The sequence below is a fragment of the Scyliorhinus torazame genome, chromosome 13 (genome assembly GCF_047496885.1).
Source record: "Scyliorhinus torazame isolate Kashiwa2021f chromosome 13, sScyTor2.1, whole genome shotgun sequence".
In the NCBI taxonomy this organism is placed as follows: Eukaryota; Metazoa; Chordata; class Chondrichthyes; order Carcharhiniformes; family Scyliorhinidae; genus Scyliorhinus; species Scyliorhinus torazame.
The window spans coordinates 57,744,578-57,766,558 of NC_092719.1; the positions used below are offsets into that span (position 1 = coordinate 57,744,578).

At 46.3% G+C, this 21,981-nt stretch overlaps 1 protein-coding gene across 2 annotated transcripts in view; it reads right to left on the reverse strand.

Moving 5' to 3' along the window:
* The window catches only part of lamb4 (laminin, beta 4), a 195,876-nt gene that overhangs the window by 131,572 nt on the left and 42,323 nt on the right, over positions 1-21,981 (reverse strand). For both annotated transcript variants that reach the window (XM_072471583.1, XM_072471584.1), the window contains exons 4-7: positions 3,887-4,022; positions 3,331-3,404; positions 2,585-2,773; positions 1,118-1,181 (exon numbers count right to left, since the gene is read on the reverse strand). In XM_072471583.1, coding sequence (XP_072327684.1) covers positions 1,118-1,181; positions 2,585-2,773; positions 3,331-3,404; positions 3,887-4,022 — 463 coding nt within the window. The remainder of the gene's footprint in view (positions 1-1,117; positions 1,182-2,584; positions 2,774-3,330; positions 3,405-3,886; positions 4,023-21,981) is intronic.

A 21,981-nucleotide genomic window follows, 5' to 3' on the forward strand; every position in this document is an offset into this window, starting at 1 on the left:
TTCCTTCTCCCTCACTTCCTGCTCCTCCTAGATGAACTGTTTCCTTTCAGGGCCGCTCCATATTCAAGGTCCACCCCTCTCTGGAGGACCATGTGGAGAAATCAGAAAACCATCACAATGACTGAGATGCTTGCAGTAAGTTATTGCAGAGCACAGCCTGATGGGTCCAGGCTCTGGAGTCGCAACTTCAGAAGCCCAATGGCCTGCTCAGGGGTTGTCCTGCTGAGCAGGTGGTATTGGTTGTATTGCCTCTGGGGCTCCCTTCAGGGAGGGCAATGAAAATTCAGCCCCTATCACCACTGCATCAATGGACTTCCCTTGCCCCTGGGATCCAACCATACACTTTGTGGAGGGAGTGGAGGCTGTTCATTATGGGGAATATCACTGGCTGGCCAATCAGTATCTTGTGGCCTCAGGGGAGCAATCAGTACTAGCAACCCGAGGCAGCCTTGGTGTCTCCCAGGATCCCGGGGAGGTGGGTATCAAATCAGTTCAAAGCCAGGGTGCCAAGTGCCCACTCTCTTCACCAAGAACACCACCTTTACCAAATGCCCAACCTCCTTTACCCCAATGGCTTTCTGTGGGGCCAGGGTGATGCTGTTGGGCAGGCATGATTGGCTCTCCACTGTTTACCCACCTTCGCTCAGCTGTCGTGAAACTGACAGCTTCTAAAACCTGTCCGACCCGTTAAACACCCTGCCCCTCCACCCACCATTTCCCTTTCAACAAGCATTTTAACAGTCTTAATTGGACTGAATTCAAGGGAGGTCAGAATTCTTGTCCTGCCCTCCCACCACTGCTCCTTATTGCCAACCCAGGGACCTGTACCTTGCAATCAAAACAGCAGCTGGCAGCAGTAGGGTTGAGGCCCCCACCACCTCCTATCCTGCCTGTGCGGTTGGTGGTGGTGGGGGTGGGGGGTGGGGGGTGCACTCTGTTTGACCAACACAGGAACCTGTGGCCTTACTTCAGCTGATCTCAGCTTAATCAATGCATCAGAAGAGCAAGGAAGTCACTTTGAGGGTCGTCGTCTTGCACAGGTTCAGATTCGTTCAAATATTAGGACTGTAATCACTGTAAAAATTAACTTTTTGCACATTTGTTGAAAAGTGCGTACCTCGTATCTCATGGCTGTATGGATCATGGATTTGGAAATGTGGGTCCAGTGCTTTCAGAACAACCTGCACACAAATATTTGAAATAAAATTCTCTTAAACCAGCAAGCTCTTCCATTATTTTATACGGTTATATTAAATATTTATAAAAGGTCAATGATCAAATATCTGCACCAATCATTCATGGTCAGTGCTGTGAAACAATTGTCTCACATACACAGGGAATGTTTGGTATGTGGTTTGTCGTTAATATACATGAAAATAGTTTTAAGATGATTTTTGAGTGTCACAGGTTTGCAGCATATTGAGAGATGCTGATACCTTCATAAACAATGGAACAGGTTTGGTTAAATCAGCCACACAGTGATGGCATTGGAATGGGTTGGGAGGTTGGGGTTGGCAATAGAATTGGGAGAGAAGGTGAGGCATTTGAATGCCCATCACTTTCCCAAGTTCCCCACCAATTAGGGTAGCACGGTAGCACAGTGGTTAGCACAATTGCTTCACAGCTCAAGGGTCCCAGGTTTGATTCCTGGCTTGGGTCACTGTTTGTGTGGAGTTTGCATGTTCTCCCCGTGTCTGCGTGGGTTTCCTCCGGGTGCTCCGGTTTCCTCCCACATTCCAACGATGTGCAGTTTAGGGGGATTGGCCATGATAAATTGCCCTTAGTGTCCAAAATTGCCCTTAGTGTTGGGTGGGGTTACTAGGTTATGGGGATAGGGTGGAGGTGTGGGCTTGGGTAGGGTGCTCTTTCCAAGAGCCGGTGCAGACTCGATGGGCTTAATGGCACTGTAAATTCTATATCTATAGGTCAGGGGCAGGGAAGGTCGAGCATGATCTACGCACCCAGGAGCCGACTTGACCATCTGCGAAGTGGCCTTATACCACATGGGAAGTTCGCCTAGTAAAAGCCGGCGACCTCCTTGTAAGTTGGGATTTGGGCGAATTGCTTCTGATCAAGCACCCTGTGGCCCATAGAGGACGACTCCCTAAGTGGCACGAGTCACCTGCTCAGAAAGTATTCTTCTTCCCTAAACAATGACCCCCCCTCACCCCCCAAGCCTCTTGCATTATAATGGTCCAGGTCAGTTTCAGTACCAGTAGTGACCACTAGTCCTGGCGGGGCTGCTGGGACTGAACAGCTGCTGGCCCTCCAATTGGCCGGCAGCTTTGTAGGCGGGATCTCTGCCTCCTGTTTTGGGAGCCCCGACTGCAGGCATTTAACTGTCAGGGGGCCGCGCGGTTGCATTGGACCTTCCAGGAATGGCTGGGTTGCCCCCAGATTTCGGGCCGGCAGAAAGGGTTGCAGCCTCAGCCATTAAATTTACTTTAGATGTATAGATTTGTAACAATGACCGGCCGTTCATCATTAACAACTGTTCCTGTCGTCTTTACAGTTGGCAGCAGGAGTTAATGATTGAGTTCCTGGAGTTGAAAATGTGGTGAAGAAATTAATTTTGACATCATACCTCTCCTCCTGTAGACGGTTCAAGGTCAGAGTATTTTGAATCACATATTACATCGTCCACTCTCTGTGCAGGTCCAGTGGGAATATTTGGGAAGGAGTGTTCACAATAATGTGCAAAATATCGCATCACTCTCCATGTTCGACCGTAATCTGATGATCTCTCTACCAACATTGCAGCTGGGCGGAATGTCTGTGGGTGAGAAAGGCGCCGCTTGATCAGAACTTGGGAGTGGATATCTAAATTGACTCACTGTGGAGCTCAACCCCCATTAGCCATTAAACATTTTTCTAGATGGTTCCATTTAGAAATGCTGGATTCACAACGGTCATTCCAATTTCTCTGCTCTCCTCACTCACTCTGACCTTTCTCGGAACTTGGAGTACTTTGTTCTCTCAGCTTGTCATTGAATCTGCTGACAAGTGTGGTGCTGTTGTTCGGCGACCTGAGCTCTGTCTAACAGAGGTTACAATCTCCCTCTCTGATACCTCATGCCATCCCAACTCCCCCCCCTCCCCCCCCACCTTCCCACCACCCCACAAATTCCCAGACCATAAACCCACCTTCTAAACATCAAGCCATAGTCTCCAACACTGTCACTGACCTCATGGGTCGAAATCTTAGCATGGCAAGTTCTCAGCACTCGAATCATGAGTGTAAATGAATAAACCTTCATTAACATGAATGCTTGCCTTTACCAATGGATTATTACTTGACTTGGCATTAAAAAGAAAATCTGAAATAATTACCTTGAAGGAAAGAATAAGGTGACTGAATTGAAAAAGTGTTTCCAAATCCAGTTGAATGCTGACATGGTGCACACCTACAGCAACAAAGACATTCATTGTAATTCAGAAAGCAAGGCAGGTTTGCATAGGCAGGATTAATAGACATTAGCTACAATACTGGATGAATGCCTGACATGTTTGTATGGCTGTTATTTTAATAGAAGCATTAGCCCTGTTTTCTCAGCATCTTCTCTCCCCTTCCTGAGTTCACTCTAACAATTATGAGTCTGTCCCAATTCCCCCAGTTAAAGACAGTGGGCGGGATTCTCTGGCCCACCCCAGCCACGTATTTCTTGGCGGCGTGCCGTTCGCTGGGGCGGGATTTCCTGCTCCCATTGCTGTCCATAGGCCGTCCTGCGCCACTGGGAAACCCTCAGGCAGGGGTGGGCTGGTCCTGCCACCTGCAGATGATCAGGGCATTCCGGCCAGCATTCCCTCTGCTTCCCAAATCTGCGAATGACCTACTCTGGCTCCTATTTCTCATGTTCTTTATTTTTTCACATTTCAACAAACATACCGTTTTTTGACTGCCACCATTTTCTTTTCCGATCAGGCTCAAAAGCTGTGATGACATTTTCGCTTAGATGGCTGTTGGTGGAGCTGATATGGTTGTAAGGTAATCTTGAATCACAAAGAAAACACTTTTGTCCATCCTGTTGTTGGAAAAAACAGAGAACCTTCAGTGCACAACGACTCGCTGACATATGCTTTAATTAAGAATGTTAATTCATTGGGTTCCCAGCCGAGTTCTAGAAGAAGTTTGGTTAATGAGTCAATGGTGAGGGGAGAGCTTCCACTTACGTCATCTCAGCCTTCGATACTGCTCATTTTAAAGAATAAATAATAAAATAAATAATCTTTATTGTCTCAACAGTGCAATGAAGTTACTGTGAAAAGCCCCTAGCCACCACATTCCGGCGCCTGCTCGGGTACACTGAGGGAGAATTCAGAATTCTCAGCTGGTACGGGAATTGAACCCGCGCTGCTGGCCTTGTCCTGCATCACAAACCAGCTGTCTAGCCCACTGAGCTAAACCAGCCCGGAATACTGAGGGTTGTACCGCCCGATTTTGCTGTTGAATGTAGATGCAAAGCTGCTGGCGAAGTTCCTGGTGATGTGGATAGTGGATTTTAAGCTGGGTTGATAGGCGAGGAGCTGGGCGGTGGGGTCTCTGGGGGCTGGAGTAGGGGGCAAGGCTTTGCAGAGGGTTAATGCAAGATTAAGTCACATCCAGTTTAAAATGGTACATAGGGCCCACATGACACCGTCCAGCATGAGTCGGTTCTTTTCACGGGTGGAGGATAGTTATGGGCGATGTGCAGGGGGGGGCCTGCGAACCATGTCCATATGTTTTGGACATGTCCAAGGTTGAGGAGGTGTTGGACGGGATTTGTAGATATGATGTGAAAGATTTTGGGGGTAACAGTAACTTCGAGTGCGGAGGTGGCAATATTTGGAGTGTGGGAGTGCAGGTGGGGGGAGAGGCCGATGTATTGGCTTTTGCTTCCCTGATAGCCCGGAGACAGATTTTTGTTGGACTGGCGGGGCTCGGAGCCGCTGAGCATAGGGGTATGGGTGAGTGACTTGGCAGAGGTCCTGCACTGAGAGAAAATCAAGTTCACTATTAGCGGGTGGAGGAGGAGTTCACCTCAAGGTGGAAGCTGTTCATTGACTTCTTTAAGGAGTATTGAGTCGTCAGCGGTGGGGGCGGGGCTCTTTTTACAGTTCAGGTTGGGTTAAAAGTTAAAAATGGGAGGTTGGCACTAGGGTGGCAGCAGGTAGAGTGGGGAGGGGACTGGTGGGGGAGATGGTTGGGGGAAAGGTGTTTAAGGATATTTAGGCTGTTTGCTGTTGCCGCGGTTGTTTTTTGTGTCGTTTCTTCTTTGTTATGTATATATTTGAAAATGCCTCCAATAAAATGTTTTTCAAAGAATGTTAATTAATGTATTGCTATCAAGTCAGCTAATTAGTTTTATGCCTGCAAAAAATTCGGAAGTTGAAGTGGCCACACTGATTGACGCAAAAATGCAACTGAGGTTTCAGACATTTTCAGTTGATCCCTATTAATACATATAATGAGGCCCCCTCTATATTCCCAGTGGGAGCACAACAATGGGAACTGAGGCCCTCCTGAACATCAGAATTGGCAGAAAACCAGGATCTTTTAAAAATTGATGTGGCGTCGCTGGTTAGGCCAGCATTTATTGCCCATCCCTAGTTGCCCTTCAGAAGGTGGTGGTGAGTTGCCTTGTTGAACAGCTGCAGTCCTTCAGGTGTAGGTACACCCATAGTTGCTGTTAAGGAGGGAGTTCCAGGATGTTGCCCCAGCGATAGTGTAGAAATGGCGATATATTTCCAAGACAAGGTGATAAGTGACTTGGCGGGGAACCTCCAGGTGGTGGGTTCCCAGGTATCTGCTGCTCTTGTCCTTCAAGATGTTAGTGGTCGTGGGTTTAGAAGGGGCTGTCTAAGGAATCTTGGCAAGTTACTGCAGTGCATCTTGTAGAGAGTACACAGCTGCCACTGTTCATCGGTGGTGGAGGGTCTGAATGTTTATGGAAGGAGAAGCAATCAAGCGGGCTGCTTTGTCCTGGATGATGTTGAGCTTCTTGAGTGTTGTTGGAGCTGCACACATCCAGGAAGTGGAGAGAACTCCATTACATTCCTGACTTGTGCCTTGTAGATGGTGGACAGTCTTTGAGGCATCAGGAGGTACTTTACTCGCCGTCGGATTCCTAGCCTTTGATCTGCCCTGGTAGCCACAGTATTAATGTGGCTAGTCCCGTTCAGTTTCTGCTCAATGGTAACCCCAGGAAGTTGATAGTGGAGGATTCAGCGATGGGAATGCCATTGAACATCAAGAGGTGGTGGTGAGATCCTCACTTGTAGGAGATGATCATTGCCTGGCACTTGTGTGGCACGAATGTAACTTGCCACTTATCAGCCCAAGCCTGGATATTGTCCCAGTCTTGCTGCATTTGGACATGGACTGCTTCATAATCTGAGGTGTCGGGAGTGGTGCTGAACATTGTGCAGAAGCTTTGCACACGTGATGTTGGAGACAGCCTGAGTGAGATAGCCAGAGTGGGGATTTAAAGTTGATAATTTGGAGCAGTGTGGGAATTCGGTGCAGAATGGGAGGAGGTACTTTTTTCCTTTTGGTTCTGTTTTCTTTCTTCATGCTTTGTAACTGTTAATCTGCATGGAGAGATCCAGAGAGCATCTTGGGAAGGTAAGTGAAATAAAGACCTACCTCGGGTATCTGCAGTGATAAGTGAAGATCAGAGTTTAATACCCTTTAATTAAAACTTAATTGGTGATAAAAATGTTGGCCAGTGGGGTTAAGTGCTGCACTTGTGAGATGTGGGAGATCCGTGATGCTGGAAGCATCACATCTATCTACAACTGCAGGAAATTACAGCTCCTCACAGACCGCATGGATAGGTTGGAGCAGCAGTTGGATGCACTTAGGTGCATGAAGGTGGCGGAAAGCATCATAGACAGGAGATTTAGTGATGTGATGACACCCAAGGTGCAGGCAGATATATGCATGACTGCTAGAAGGGGCAGGCAGTCAGTGCAGGAATACCCTGTGGCCATCCACCTCTCTAACAAGTATACCGTTTTGGATACTGTTGGGGGGGTGGCCTATCAGGGGATAACAGCAGCAGCAGCCAGAGCAGTGGCACATGGCTTGCTCTGTTGTTAAGCAGGGTGGGACGAAGAGCACTAGAGCAATAGTTATAGGGGACTCTATAGTTAGAGGTACAGATAGGCGCTTCTGTGAACATGAAAGAGACTCCAGATGGTATGTTGCCTCCCTGGTGCCATGGTCCAGGATATCTCTGACTGAGCAGAAAGCATTCTGAAGGGAGAGGGTGAACAGCCAGAGATTGTAGTGCAGATCGATAGTAACGACATAGGCAGGAAAAGTGATGAGGTCCTGCAGAAGGAGTTCAGGGAGTTAGGCAGTAAGCTAAAAAGTAGGACCTCTAGGATTGCAATCTTAGGATTCCCCTTGTGCCACGTGCCAATGAGGCTATAAACAGGAGGATAGTGCAACTAAATACTGGTGGTGTAGGAGGGGGGGTTTCAGATTTTTGGACCATTGAGATCTCTTCCAGGGCAGGTGGGTACTGTACAAGAAGGATGGGTTGCATCTAAACTGGAGCGGCACCAATATCTTGGCTGGGAGGTTTCCTAGAGTCACTCGGGAGGATTTAAATTAATATGGCAGGGAGGTGGGAACCAAAGCGTTAGCTTAGAAGGTATAATAACTGAAGGGGAAATAGAGACCAAAAATAAGAGAACAATAACATCACCCTGTCTGCTCAAACGCAGTGGTCTGAAGAGCATTTGTTTCAACGCCAGAAGTATAGCAGGTAAGGCAGATGAACTTAGAGCACTGATTAGTACTTGGAACTATGATGTTGTGGCTATCACAGAAACATGGTTAAAGGAAGGGTAGGATTGGCAGCTGAACATTGGAGGATATAGATGCTTCACGAGAGATAGAGGGAGATGTAAAGGGGTGGGGGAGTAGCATTACTGGTTAAGGAAAATATTTTAGCCCTACTGCGGGAGGACACCTTGGAGGGCTCATGCAGTGAGGCAATCTGGGTAGAGCTCAGGAATAGGAAGGGGGCAGTCACAATGTTGGGGGGCTTATTACAGCCCCCCCCCCCCCCCCCCCCCCACTGCCAGCGAGAGATAGAGGAGCAGATAGGTAGAGACATTTTGGATAGGTGTAAAAGTAACAGGGTTGTTGTGGTCGGGGATTTTAACTTCCCCTATATTGACTGGGACTGACTTAGTGCTAGGGGCTTGAGTGGGGCAGAGTTTGTAAGGTGTATCCAGGAAGGCTTCTTGATGCAATATGTAGATAGTCCAACTAGGGAAGGGGCAGTACTGGACCTGGTATTGGGGAATGAGCCTGGACAGGTGGTTGAGGTTTCAGGAGGGGAATCTTTTGGGAGTAGTGACCACAATTCCATAAGTTTTAGGGTACTTTTGGATAGGGATGAAGGTACCCCTCGCGTTAAGGTGCTAAACTGGGGAAAGACAAATTACGATAACATTAGACAGGAATTGAAGAATTTGGATTGGGTGCGGCTGTTGGAGGGTAAATCAACATCCGACATGTGGGAGTCTTTAAATAGACAGGTGATTAGGATTCAGGAAAGTCACGTTCCTGAGAGAACGAAGTATAAATAAGGGAAGTTTTGGAAACCTTGGAAAACGAGGGATATTGTGAACCTCGTAAAAAAGAAAAAGGAGGCTTTTGTACGGTCCAGAAGGGTGGGGAAAGTCAAAACCCTTGAGGAGTATAAAGAAAGTAAGAAGATATTTAAGTGGGAAATTAAGAGGGCTAGGAGGAGTAATTGGCTGGGTTGGATTTGTCCTCTTCCTTGTGTACAGGACACACCTGGGCAATTTTCTGCATTGCCAGTGTGGTAGCTGTACTGGAACAGCTTGGTTAGGGATGCGGCAAGTTCTGGAGGACAAGTCTTCAGTATTATTGCCGGAATGTTATCAGGACCCAAAGCCTTTGCAGTATCCAGTGCCTTCAGTCGTTCCTTGATATCACGTGGAGCGAATCGTATTGGCTGAAGACTGGAGGAGACCGAGATGGATCATCCACTCAGCACACCTGGCTGAAGATTGTTGCAAATGCCTCAGCCTTGTCTTTTGCACATATGTGCTGGGCTCCTCCATCATTGAGGGTGGGGATATTTGTGGAGCCTGCTCCTCCAATGAATTGCTTAATTGTCCACCACCATTCAGGGCTAGATGTGGCAGGACTGCAGAGCTTAGATCTGATGTGTTTGTTGTGGAATCGCTTAGCTCTGTCTCTTACTTGCTGCTTATGCTGTTTGGCACACAAGTAGCTTCACCAGGTTGGCACCTTATTTTTCAGTATGCTCCTGGCATGCACTCCTGCACTCTTCATTGAATGAATTGGCAGATTTTCATCCTCCTGGTTTTTGTCCTACAACTACCTCATTTAGAGGGCCAGTAGTGAGACAAACTCTGCCCCTGTCAACGTCACACAAAAGAATCGTACAAACATATGGCACCAAAAATCTAAGGATTACACATTTGGATGAACCATTTTTTAGAAATTGTCAAGAGGTTAAATATGTATTATAATGTCCAAGAAACATATAGGGTGGAATTTTGCCCAAAAGTGACAAGGTGGCCTTTCGGGCGCGAAACCCAGCCCGATTCCTGTTGGCTCGGCCAGCGTGAAACTGATCGTGATCTTCCCTCACTTAGTGCAATAAATGAACCTCCACATGAATCATGCTGAGTCAGAGTCCCCAGTGTCTGATTCGCCTGACTCAGGGCTCAGCTGTTCACTGCTAACAAGTCGGAGCTGCATTTAAATGGACCCTCTGCTCTCTCTCCCAGTTAAACCAGGAGGATGGCAGCTCGGAGACCTGCTCTTCGCTTCCTGGACGGAGACTTGAAGATGCTTCTGGTCACTGTGGAGGAGAGGTGGAGCACCTTGTGCCCTATGTACAGATTTTTGTGGGCAGGGGACTGAAAAGTCAAGTAACTAATCCCGCCTGCAATGCGGTGGCAGTCAGTGCCAGCGGCCAGACAAGGAGGACCGATGCCCAATACTGAAAGAAAATGAAATGAATGACCTCCAAGAGTCGCAAGGGTGAGTTTCCACCCACCTCCCCCTCCTTTCCGTCCTGTCTGTCATCCCTGGGAACTCACCATTAATCCACTTGCTGTTGCCTCGCAGCCTCCGAGCACCCGACCACCCAGCATCCTCCTCAGAACTCAATCCGGCACTCCTCATCACAACACCTTCCTGTCTAGGTGTGGTGCCCTCATGTACCACTTTCTGTAGTTCCCTGACTTGCCAGGCATCCAGCTCACAATGTCCTCTTGGTGTTCTCACAGGAGATGATAGTCGGGAGAAGGCGGGCGGAGGGATGGCTGAGTTTTGACTCCTCACCCACTGTGAGGAAAGGGCGATGGAGATCGCAGGGGGGGGATAGGAACGAGCCTTGACTGACTGCAAGGTTGGTCTGCACCCGAGAAGTCAAGATCTACTGCACCCTCATCCACATGAAAGGGCGGCACAGTAGTTAGCACAGTTGCTTCACAGCTCCAGGGTCCAGGTTCGATTCCCGGCTTGGGTCACTGTCTGTGTGGAGTCTGCACATTCTCCCTGTGTCTGCGTGGGTTTCCTCCGGGTGCTCCGGTTTACTCCCACAGTCCAAAGATGTGCAGGTTAGGTGGATTGGCCATGCTAAATTGCCCTTACGTTAGGCAGGGTTACTGAGTTATGGGGATGAGGTGGATGTGTGGGTTTAAATAGGTGCTCTTTCCAAGAACCGGTGCAGACTCGATGGGCTGAATGGCCTTCTTCTGCACTGTAAATTCTATGATATGGCCTGTCTCAAGTGACTTGTAAGTTGCTCAGACCCTTGCCCTTTCCATTTACTGAACCCATGTCCCTTGTCTTGCAGGGTCTGATGGGGCCAGGCCACCCAGAGTCACAGCCCCCACCTCCCTCTGAAACCTGTAAGTAAAAATGGGAAGAAAGAATGTAGTTTGGACCAAAATAAACAGAGTAAAGTAACCATATAAAAAATATGGGTAAAGGAACATGAGGGAATATAAAAGTGCTTTTAAAAGCTTGAAAAATAGCATGCACACACAAGGTCAAACGTTTGACAAAATTTGAGAAAAAATAGCGGGCACAGGAAAAGATCGTTAAGAAAGTGGCAATTTTAAAAATAGACAGGAAATAGCTATCAATTATTTTAAGTCGCGTAACGGTTTTTAGAAACCTTTGAGACAAAGGGGTACAAGTAATCTTGGAGACATTGCAAGCCTGAACGATGAGAGCCTTGAGCAAGGTGTTAAACCGCTTAAAGCTAGCACGCATGGCAGAGGAAGTTTAAAATAATGTGAATGGCTGAAATAGACAAAGATAGACACAGCTTAATGTTTTTTTAGACTTTGCGCAGAATGCACCACATGTTTTAGAGATGTATGGCAGTCTTGGGCATGGTGCAAAATCGTGGCTTTAAATATAACACATCTATTTTGTTAAACATGAGACACTGCTTTGTAATTGACATGCGCTGGAGAGATGAATTAAAATATATAAAATTTTGGAACGCCAGTTGCAAAAGTCAGAGAGAAGCAGAGGAGAGAGAGAAAAGGGGAATAGACAGGCCGAGTCATTCGGTTCGAATTTATTCTTAGATTCGATTCGAATCAGCTCATCGGTCCATGGGAATCGGAAGACGCTGGAAGGCCGAAGAATAAGAACAACGACAAGCTATCAAGACAGAAGAAAAATCTTTCAATAAAGCTCCTGAAGTCTGATCAACTAAAAGAGACTTTTAAATACGAAGTAATTTGTTGAGAATTTGTAAAAGCAAATAAAAATAAGTATGATCTTAAATTTAAACCTGAAATAGTGGTTTATTTTAAATCTAAATCTGAAATAGTGGTTTACCCATAAAACTCACCTATATATCCTCAACAGATCCAGACCCTTAAAGGACATTGACTGGTAAGTGAGTTAGAATTCCTCCTTGTAGATTTGGGATCCTATTATAACTTGAAATATAGTTTGAAATAGATTAGTTCTCATCTGGTATCAGCAAGGGAGTATAAGGGATAGAAGACCTTAGAGTGGCCAACTATTTAAGAAGTTATAGGATATAGTAATTCAGAAAAGATTAATATCATTAGTCTTAAGGAAAGTTGAGCATAAAAACACATGGCGCCCAATGTGGGGCCTCGAATATAGAGGTTTCGAGCCAATATGTGGTTTATATAGTCAAAGCATATCCGTCACGTTCTGCGTAGTAGCAATTGCTATTTTAGTCTTACTTTGGGACCAATCTGTGGATTGTGTGGCTAGAGAATGGGGGCGGAAATACCAGTAGTTGAATCTCACTGTACTCATAACCCAGAACAGTTAGTAAACAACATTAAACTGGAATACACCAGCCTGGTAATAGTCGGGTCCATTACCAATTAAGAAGGAAACCCAAGGGCTCTAAATAAGGAAGGATAGGTGACAAAGGAACCTAGAAAATCAGGGACGCCCTTTCTCACTAGGCAAAGTGGCCTTCCTACCCTTAACTGATTTAAATCTGAAATATTTATTTATTAAAACAGCTCAGAGTACTTCAGTGCTTTGGGGGTAATCCAGAAAGGAGAGCCCAGCCTTAATCTCGGTGCTGCAGAGAAGGACGAATTGGTAGCAGATAAAAATAGAAAATTTAAAATCTCGAAGTAATGATCACCACGATATCTCTGCTCCCCTGGAATAAGGGGGAGAGGGATGGTGAAATACAAGGATTGTGGAAAACCTTGAAACAAGAAAGATTAAGTTGGATCAGGGAAATTGCACCTGATGGATCAGTCAGTTTCTTTGTCACGGTACCCAGAAATCCCAAAGTCGAGATCCAATAGGTTCAATGAAGGCATTATGTAAATGGACAGATGAAGTCCAAGCAAACGAAATGATAGAAGGAGGAGGCTTAACAGGCCTCAATTGTATAATGTATGTAAATGATCCAAAAAATGACCCAGTTAGACAAGAAAAGAAGGAGATGGTGGCAGAGGAGATCTGGAAGTTCCGGAGAGGGCATTTCTGGAACCTGCAAGAAATAGATGTTGAATGGAAAATGGTGGATTCTCTCCACCTAATCCAAATTGTTGATTATGATTTTGCAGATGGAGGAAATACTTGGAAGATGGATAAGTGGAAGAAAATCGGCACGGGCAAGGATTGGAATACGCCTAAAAATAAGGAAGCTTCGGGTCCAGAATGCAAATAGACTGGAATGGTTAAAATGGGGGGTGAAAATGGTAATGGGGGTTACAGTAGTTAGTTTGGAAATATTAGTATGGCTAATCACCACAGGAAAATCAAGTGAAGTAATGGAGTATGGAAAAGTAGACACCAAATTGAATCATATTCATGTAATAAAAATAAGAATAAATAAATGTTTAAACATAACGGAAGACATCATTAATTTCCAAGACATCCAAGAGATCGGGTTTAACAGCAGTATGTTAGAATCAAGAAAAAGTGTCAGTAACAACATGTTCAGTAAAATGTGGGGAGCGCTTACAAGCAGCCTGGGATACATACTAAACCTATCAGACAGACTAAGGATTTTTAGACAATATTCGGGTAAAACTAATGGTACTCAATGGGACCCCGAGAAAGGGCAGGTTAAGATAGGGAACACAATACCAAAAAAACCACAAGTGGGAGAATGAAACAAAATAGATGGAAGAAATGCCAGAAACCACCAATAAAAGGAAGTTTATGTGAATTAAAAATTCTCACTGGGTGGAACATTAGTGATGTAGGGGTGAATGAAGGAAGTATTGAGTTAACTAAAGTAAAGACAGGAAAAGAACAGGGATGGGTAAAGGAAATAATGAACAGATTAGAAGGCCGGAGCAAAGTCACTATAACCAGGAATGTAACGTTAATAGATAGAGGGGTATATTATGAAGTAATACGCCGAGAGGAAGTCACAACCCAAATTTGTTTAGATAATCCTAATTCAAATAATAGTAATAACAAAGATAATGAGATATCAGATAATCAGATGAAGACCTGGTGGACCGATTTAAAGGAGAGGTGGCGGAACGGGTTACCCGGCATTGACTGTGCTCCCATGTTAATGAGATGTCCGATGTGGCTGGTCATAAGACCAGAGGATAAGAACAAGGTAAAAATAGCACTGAATACTTCCTTTCCATGGCTACATTATAGAGAGGAATGGGGGTTAGCTATAGATTGGGGGCAAAAAACATCCGGACAAACAGCGAATATAGAAGGAATTATTGGCATCCGAGGAAAAAAACTAAAATTAGGTAAATTAGGGATATATTATAGTGAAGGATGGAAAGTGGACATGGATAAGGTTAAGGAGATAGAAAGAGGGATGATGGGGAAAATAATGGAATTATGGCATGGTAGACAAAAGAAAGATGTTACTAACGGATGGAAGGGTTTGGCCACCCATTCCGAAGATGCTGAAGGAGAATGGATATTAGGTCCGTGTAAAGAACAATGTGTCAGCAGTAGTCTCTCTAAAAGAGTAACGACTTGCGATGCCTCTGAAAGCAGATACAACTGTGCTGAGCAGTTGCACGAAGAAAGAATGGAAAAGTATCTCATGAGACAAAGAGTAGCAGGAGGATTTAGTCAGCTTGAGGCTTATGAAGGAAGTTTACGCACAGCCTATGAGTTTATTGGATTTACTGAAGGAGAGCTGATTAAAATACTGGAAAAACCAACAACATGGACACTTGAATATACGTTAGTATTGGCAAAATGGTTTGGTGACTTATTTATCAAAAATCTGTTAAAAATAGCGACACCATTAAGAGGGACTCTATCAAGAGGGAGATATCACTGGAATAGAGAAATTAAAATTGCATCAAGGGCAGTGAACACATGGCATAGGGCGGTTGTTCCAATCCCTTGGGTGAAAACCAAGAAAGGATCTAAATTTTTAGGAAAATTTAGTAAATGGAGAGAACCTACGAAGGAGATTGAATTTATACAATGTCAATGGGGGAATATGATGAGGATGAAAGACAGTAATAAGGAAAAACCACTGTGTTTAAAAAGAGAACACCCTGAAACAGGGCCAAGTCTGATGAAACAGTTAACAACCAGATATGGGTCAAACAAAAAGGAAGGTAGGTTAGCCACTTGGTATTTGAATAGAGCCGTAGGAACAGGAATAGTGTGTCAGGTAGATGACAATGAAATGCTAATGGAAGGATGGGACGATGTCAAGAAATGGGAATGGTGCAAGGGTGGAAATTGGAACCAGACAAGCCCAGATAACAGTTAACACTTGTATATCTGGAATAGAGCAACTCCCATATTACCCCAGCTGGAGTAATTTAGGAAACAATTTAATAGTTGCAGGCATAAAAATTAAAGAAACAGTTAAAAAAGCAATCAAAATTGTGATAAGTCCATTTCAATAATTTTGGAACATTTTAACCTGGATTCTAAAAAATTGGTGCTTGTTTATATCACTAGCAGGAGGAACAATAATCGTTATATTACTCTGGAAATTGTGAATTTTTAAATTATGTCGAGTCTTATGTTGCGGATGTTGCCAAAAAGTCGCTCGGCAGGAAGAAAGAAAGATGATAAAACTGGCTACATATCTAAGAAAATTGAATGACAAGGCCCGAAGGAAAGTTTTACGGGTCAGAGATAAACCAAAATATCAAATTACCACCGAGCAATGAGACATCCGGTCACACATCTCTGATGGACATCAGTGGATGGTTGATCTGCGGTCTCCTTGAGGCACATGCTACGCAGTTGCTTTATTAGGGGTCTCGGCGGATGGTGGCGACTGACGAGGAACCCATACACGCTTAATGAAAATGGCTTCAAATTTCAGCAATAGCAGCTTGATGACGGGTGCACTAGGCGAATATTGCTGGATACCGGCAGTAGAATGGGGGAATGCGGGGTTACTTGTTTTAGTGATTGTGATATGTTGCGCGATTTTTGGGTCGAAATGGTGGGATTGGAAAACTATATGGCCTCTGTTAAGTTTTCTGTTGACCTTACTTGGATTGGATTGGATTGGATTTGTTTATTATCACGTGTACCGAGGTACAGTGAAAAGTATTTTTCTGCGAGCAGCTCAACAGATCATTAAGTACATGAGAAGAAAAGGGAATAAAAGAAAATACATAATAGGGCAACACAACATATACAGTGTAACTACATAAGCACTGGCATCGGATGAAGCATACAGGGTGTAGTGTTAATGAAGTCAGTCCATAAGAGGGTCATTTAGGAGTCTGGTGACAGTGGAGAAGAAGCTGTTTTTGAGTCTGTTTGTGCGTGTTCTCAGACTTCTGTATCTCCTGCCCGATGGAAGAAGTTGGAAGAGTGAGTAAGCTGGGTGGGAGGGATCTTTGATTATACTGCCCGCTTTCCCCAGGCAGCGGGAGGTGTAGATGGAGTCAATGGATGGGAGGCAGGTTTGTGTGATGGACTGGGCGGTGTTCACGACTCTCTGAAGTTTCTTGCGGTCCTGGGCCGAGCAGTTGCCATACCAGGCTGTGATGCAGCCTGATAGGATGCTTTCTATGGTGCATCTGTAAAAGTTGGCAAGAGTCAATGTGGACATGCCGAATTTCCTTAGTTTCCTGAGGAGGTTTCCTGAGGAAGTACTTAATGTATTAGAGGGATCACCAGGCGTTCAAATACTTTTTCTATCTTTCTATGGAACTGCTTTTGAAACACTGGACTCTAGGATCCCCATGATACGTACAACTTTTCAATTGCTATCTAAGTGTGGGGGGTTTGTTGGTAATTTTTTTAAATTTTTTTAAAAAAATATGTTTTATTGAAACTTTTTTCCCAAACAACAATTTTTCCCCTCTTACAAAGCAAACGCAACAATAATACAGAAATTTTTAACAATACACAAGTAACAAAACCCCTTTATCTTTGACCTAAACTAAACTAAACCACCCCCACTCCCCCCTCCCCCCCCCCCCCCCCCCCCCCGCCCCCCCCGCTTCCCCCTGGGTTGCTGCTGCTGGTCATCTGCCTTCCCTCTAACATTCCCCTAGGTATTCGAGAAATGGCTGCCACCGCCTGGTGAACCCTTGAGCCGATCCTCTCAGGGCAAACTTTATCTGCTCCAGTTTAATGAACCCCGCCATATCATTTACCCAGGCCTCCAGTCCGGGGGGTTTCGCCTCCTTCCACATGAGTAGGATCCTGCGCCGGGCTACTAGGGACGCAAAGGCCACAACATCGGCCTCTTTCGCCTCCTGCACTCCCGGCTCTTCCGCAACTCCAAATAGAGCTAACCCCCAGCCTGGTTTGACCCGGGCCTTCACTACCCGCGAAATCACTCCCGTCACTCCCTTCCAATACCCTTCCAGTGCCGGACACGCCCAAAACATATGTGCGTGGTTTGCCGGGCTCCCGCCACACCTCCCACATTTGTCCTCCACTCCAAAGAACCTGCTCAATCTTGCTCCTGTTATGTGTGCTCTATGTAGTACCTTAAATTGAATCAGGCTAAGCCTGGCGCATGAGGAAGAGGAATTTACCCTGCTTAGGGCATCAGCCCACATACCCTCCTCTATCTCCTCCCCTAGTTCTTCTTCCCACTTTCCTTTTAGTTCGCCCACCGACTCCTCCCCCTCTTCCCTCATCTCTCGGTAAATCTCTGACACCTTGCCCTCTCCGACCCATACCCCTGAAAGCACCCTGTCCTGAATCCCCTGTGTCGGGAGCAGCGGAAATTCCCTCACCTGTTGTCTAGTAAACGCCCTCACCTGCATATATCTCAAGAAATTTCCCCGGGGCAACTTATACTTTTCCTCCAATGCTCCCAAGCTCGCAAAAGTCCCATCTATAAATACATCTCCCACCCTCCTAATTCCCAACTGGTACCAGCTCTGAAATCCTCCATCCATTCTTCCTGGGGCGAACCTATGGTTGTTCCTGATTGGGGACCCCACCAGGGCTCCCCGCACCCCTCTCTGCCGCCTCCACTGTCCCCAGATATTCAATGTTGCCGCCACCACCGGGTTCGTGGTAAACTTTTTAGGTGAGATCGGTAGCGGCGCCGTCACCAGCGCCTCTAAACTCGTCCCTTTACAGGACTTTCTCTCCAGTCTTTTCCATGCCGCTCCCTCACCCTCCATCATCCATTTACGTATCATTGCCACATTGGCAGCCCAATAGTAATCGCCCAAGTTCGGTAGTGCCAATCCTCCTCTGTCCCTACTACGCTGAAGGAACCCCCTCCTTACTCTCGGAACTTTCCCTGCCCACACGAAGCTCGTGATGCTCCTGTCTATTTTATTAAAAAAGGTCTTGGTGATTAGTATAGGGAGACATTGAAATACATATAAGAACCTCGGGAGGACCATCATCTTAATTGCTTGCACCCTGCCCGCCAGCGATAGAGGCTGCATGTCCCACCTCTTGAAGTCCTCCTCCATTTGTTCTACCAACCGTGTCAGATTAAGTCTGTGCAAGGTTCCCCAGCTCCTAGCGATCTGAATCCCCAGGTATCGGAAGTTTCTTTCCACTTTCCTTAGAGGCAAGCCTTCTATCTCTCTACTCTGGTCCCCTGGATGTATCACAAATAATTCACTCTTCCCCATGTTTAGCCTATACCCCGAGAAATCCCCGAACCCCCTCAAAATTCGCATAACCTCTATCATCCCCCCCGCTGGGTCCGACACGTATAACAATAGGTCATCCGCGTATAACGATCGCACACCATCCCCGCCCACCCAGTCTTTAGCCATTTCCTTTTGGATTTCCGCAGCAGCAACCCAGTTGTCCCCCCACCCCCTCCCCCTCCCTCCCCCCCTCCCCGCTAGATCTCTTTCTAGCATGATTGCTCCCCCCATATTACTTCCGTAAGTCAGCTGACTTCAACTGACCCCGGCTACTCCTGCTCACTCCTCGACCCCCCCCCCCCCCGTGTGGGGAACTCCCATCCGCCTTGCGCCTGTCTTCCCGCCTTATTCTTTCTGGCGCGGGAACATCCCTTTACCTGACCCGCCTCTTATGGCGCAGTTCCCTTTCCCCTCCCCTTCCCCATTCTCCAACTATGTCCCGTCTTTCCCCCCTCACCGGCACCCACATTTCCCCAATGTCTCCCCCCTTCCCAATTTACTTCTCAATTAACTTCAACCATAACATTAACAATAACATTTCCTGCAGCATCAGTCCCTCAGTTCCGATCCAATTTCTCTTCTTTGATGAAGGTCCATGCTTCCTCCGCCGTCTCGAAATAATGGTGTCTCTCCTGATACGTGACCCATAGTCTTGCCGGCTGCAGCATCCCGAACTTCACCTTCCTTTTATGCAACACCTCTTTGGCTCGGTTGAAGCTCGCCCTCCTTCTCGCCACCTCCGCACTCCAATCCTGGTATACCCGTACCACTGCATTCTCCCATCTGCTACTCCGCACCTTTTTAGCCCATCTCAGGACCTCTTCTCTATCCTTAAGACGGTAAAATCACACGATTATCGCCCTGGGTGGTTCTCCCGCTTTTTGTCTTCTCACCGGAATCCGATTTGCCCACTCCACCTCCAAGGGGCCCGTAGGGGCCTCAGCACCCATCAGTGAGCTCAGCATCGTACTTGCGTACGCTCCACAGTCCACTCCTTCCACACCCTCAGGGAGACCCAGTATCCAAAGGTTCTTCCTTCGCGCTCCATTTTCTAGGGCTTCGATCCTTTCAGTACACTTTTTATGAAGTGCCTCGTGCGTCTGTGTCTTAACCGCCAGGCCCAGGATCTCGTCCTCAATATCTGTCACCTTCTGCTCCACCACGCGGAGCTCTGCCTCCTGGGTCTTTAATGTCTCCTTGAGCCCCTCAATTGCCTGTAGCAACGGGGTCAGCACCTCCTTCTTCAGCAGCTCCACGCACCTTCTCACAATTTCATCCTGCTCAGGCCCCCATGTCGCCTGCGCTTTCTCCGCCGCCATCTTGTACTTCTCTCTTTCTGACCCTTTGGTCGACGATTCCTCGCGCTGCAGCCGCCGCCGCCGGTTTTTTCCTCCTTCGTTTGGGGGGGACTCCCTTCTCACACACCCCACACTGGGTTGCGTCGTCGAAAAATTCCCCGTTGGGGCTCTTAAAAGAGCCCGAAGGTCCGTCGGAGCTGGAGCCGCCGAAGCGTGCGGCTAGCTAGGCATCACCGCAACCGGAAGTCCCTTCAGTGGCCTTGATGAGGTCTTTTCACAGTTGTTCCCTCTGCTGCTAGAATTCACCTTTGATACAGGCCCTCAGGTCAGCTTGCAGCTTTAAGCTTGCCCTTCCCCCGCCTGCATGCTGGAAGAGGCCCTGTTTATCCTGCAGTTGCAGCCAAATCTTGTACTGTTTCTGACGTGTCTGGCAACGCAGAGACATACCCTTCCTGGGGGACACTGTCGGGGGAATATTGCAGCCTTCTTCCCACACCGGGAAATGTCAAACAAATGCCGTAAAAGAGCCCAAAAGTCCGTTCCAAGCAGGAGCTGCCGAATATGCGACCTAGCTCTGCATAGCCGCACCCGGAAGTCTTTCGTTGGTAATTTTTGTGAGGGTGCGAGGAGATATGCAACGCTACCACCCTTAATATTCATTTCGGGATGTGCTGCTATTATACTTGTACGGCTATATTGAAAGGTGTTGCATGGTAACGTAAAAAACATCATCAAGATGATTTTGTTTAAATTGCTCATGACGTCACTTGCTTTCTCCTTGTTGAGGGAGGAAATTCTACATTTAAGTTTGGAGGAATGCAGGAGATGGAAACTGATTCTTATGGGGTTGTATTTAGTAACAGGGGAGAATGGAGGTCTACATGGAGCCGGACCAGTGTTGGGTTCGAAGTGAGGTTGCTGACTACGAATTGAGAATGGTGGAGCGGATCATTGTGTCCAATGCGGCAAAAGGTGTTGGCACAGAGGGATGCAATGTACCATTGGATGCTTGTGCCCCGATTGCTATAAAAGAAATATAACATGCATATTTTAACAGACTATTATGTTGAGGAAAGGGATAAAAGTGAGACATAGCTAACTCTGCACACCGCTTGCTTCCCAGTTGGAGTTAGGAAAACGTGGTTTAGGACCATATTGCGTGTGAATGGAAGGTGCCCGGTTGACAGTGCAGGAACACTTGAACCATATTGCTTATTTGAGCAATATGGAAGGTTTGAAGTCCATTCTATTCACTTATATGGAACATCACAGCTTCATAAGGCGATTCGGTTGAGTCCCGATTGAGATTTGACCTCGGCAGGACCAAACAGAGCTCCGTTTTGGTTATTACTGGTGTTATGGGTGAGGCGGTTTCAGAACCCCAAAATGTATCATGGAGTTCAACCAACCTCTCCCTTTAATGGATTTGTTGCTTTTCCTAGCACACGGCTTTTTCCCTCGGTGTGGGATTACAATTATGGACACGTGAGTTTTTAAACACAAAACACTGTTTATTCCATGAACTTAACTTAACATCTTAAATAAACCATGGATCTCTTAAAACCCCTTACTTCAAAGATAACTCAGAAAATATTGCAACAGTAAATAATTCCTTAAAATGTTCCTTCAAACTTCCAACTTAACACCATTAAACAAAAATCACATCAGGTTAAAGGATATATATATTTTCTGTAGAATGGCAGAGATATATTCGGGTGACTTCAGCTCCCGCACCTTGCTTTCTTCCTGCAGCTCTCTGGAAAACACACAGACACACCCAAGCTGCTTTCTCAAACCTGGCTTTCTCCCTTCAAGCAGATCGCAGCAAACTAGAACTTCTCAAACTGCTGTCTCAAACTGGCTTTCTACTTTAAAACTGCTCTCAGCAAAACCAGTCAGGCACTTTTTAGCTGCTCTCAGCAAAACCAGCCAGGCACTTTTTAAACTGGAAAACCAAACTGCAAAATGGCTGAACTGAGCTGAGCTCCACCCACTCTCTGACATCACTGTTTTCTGAAAGATACATTGCTTACAGATCCATTTCTTAAAGGTACTCTCACATAACACTGGACTGATGTTTGCTGTTCTGTTGCAGGTTGAGGACACTGGGAGC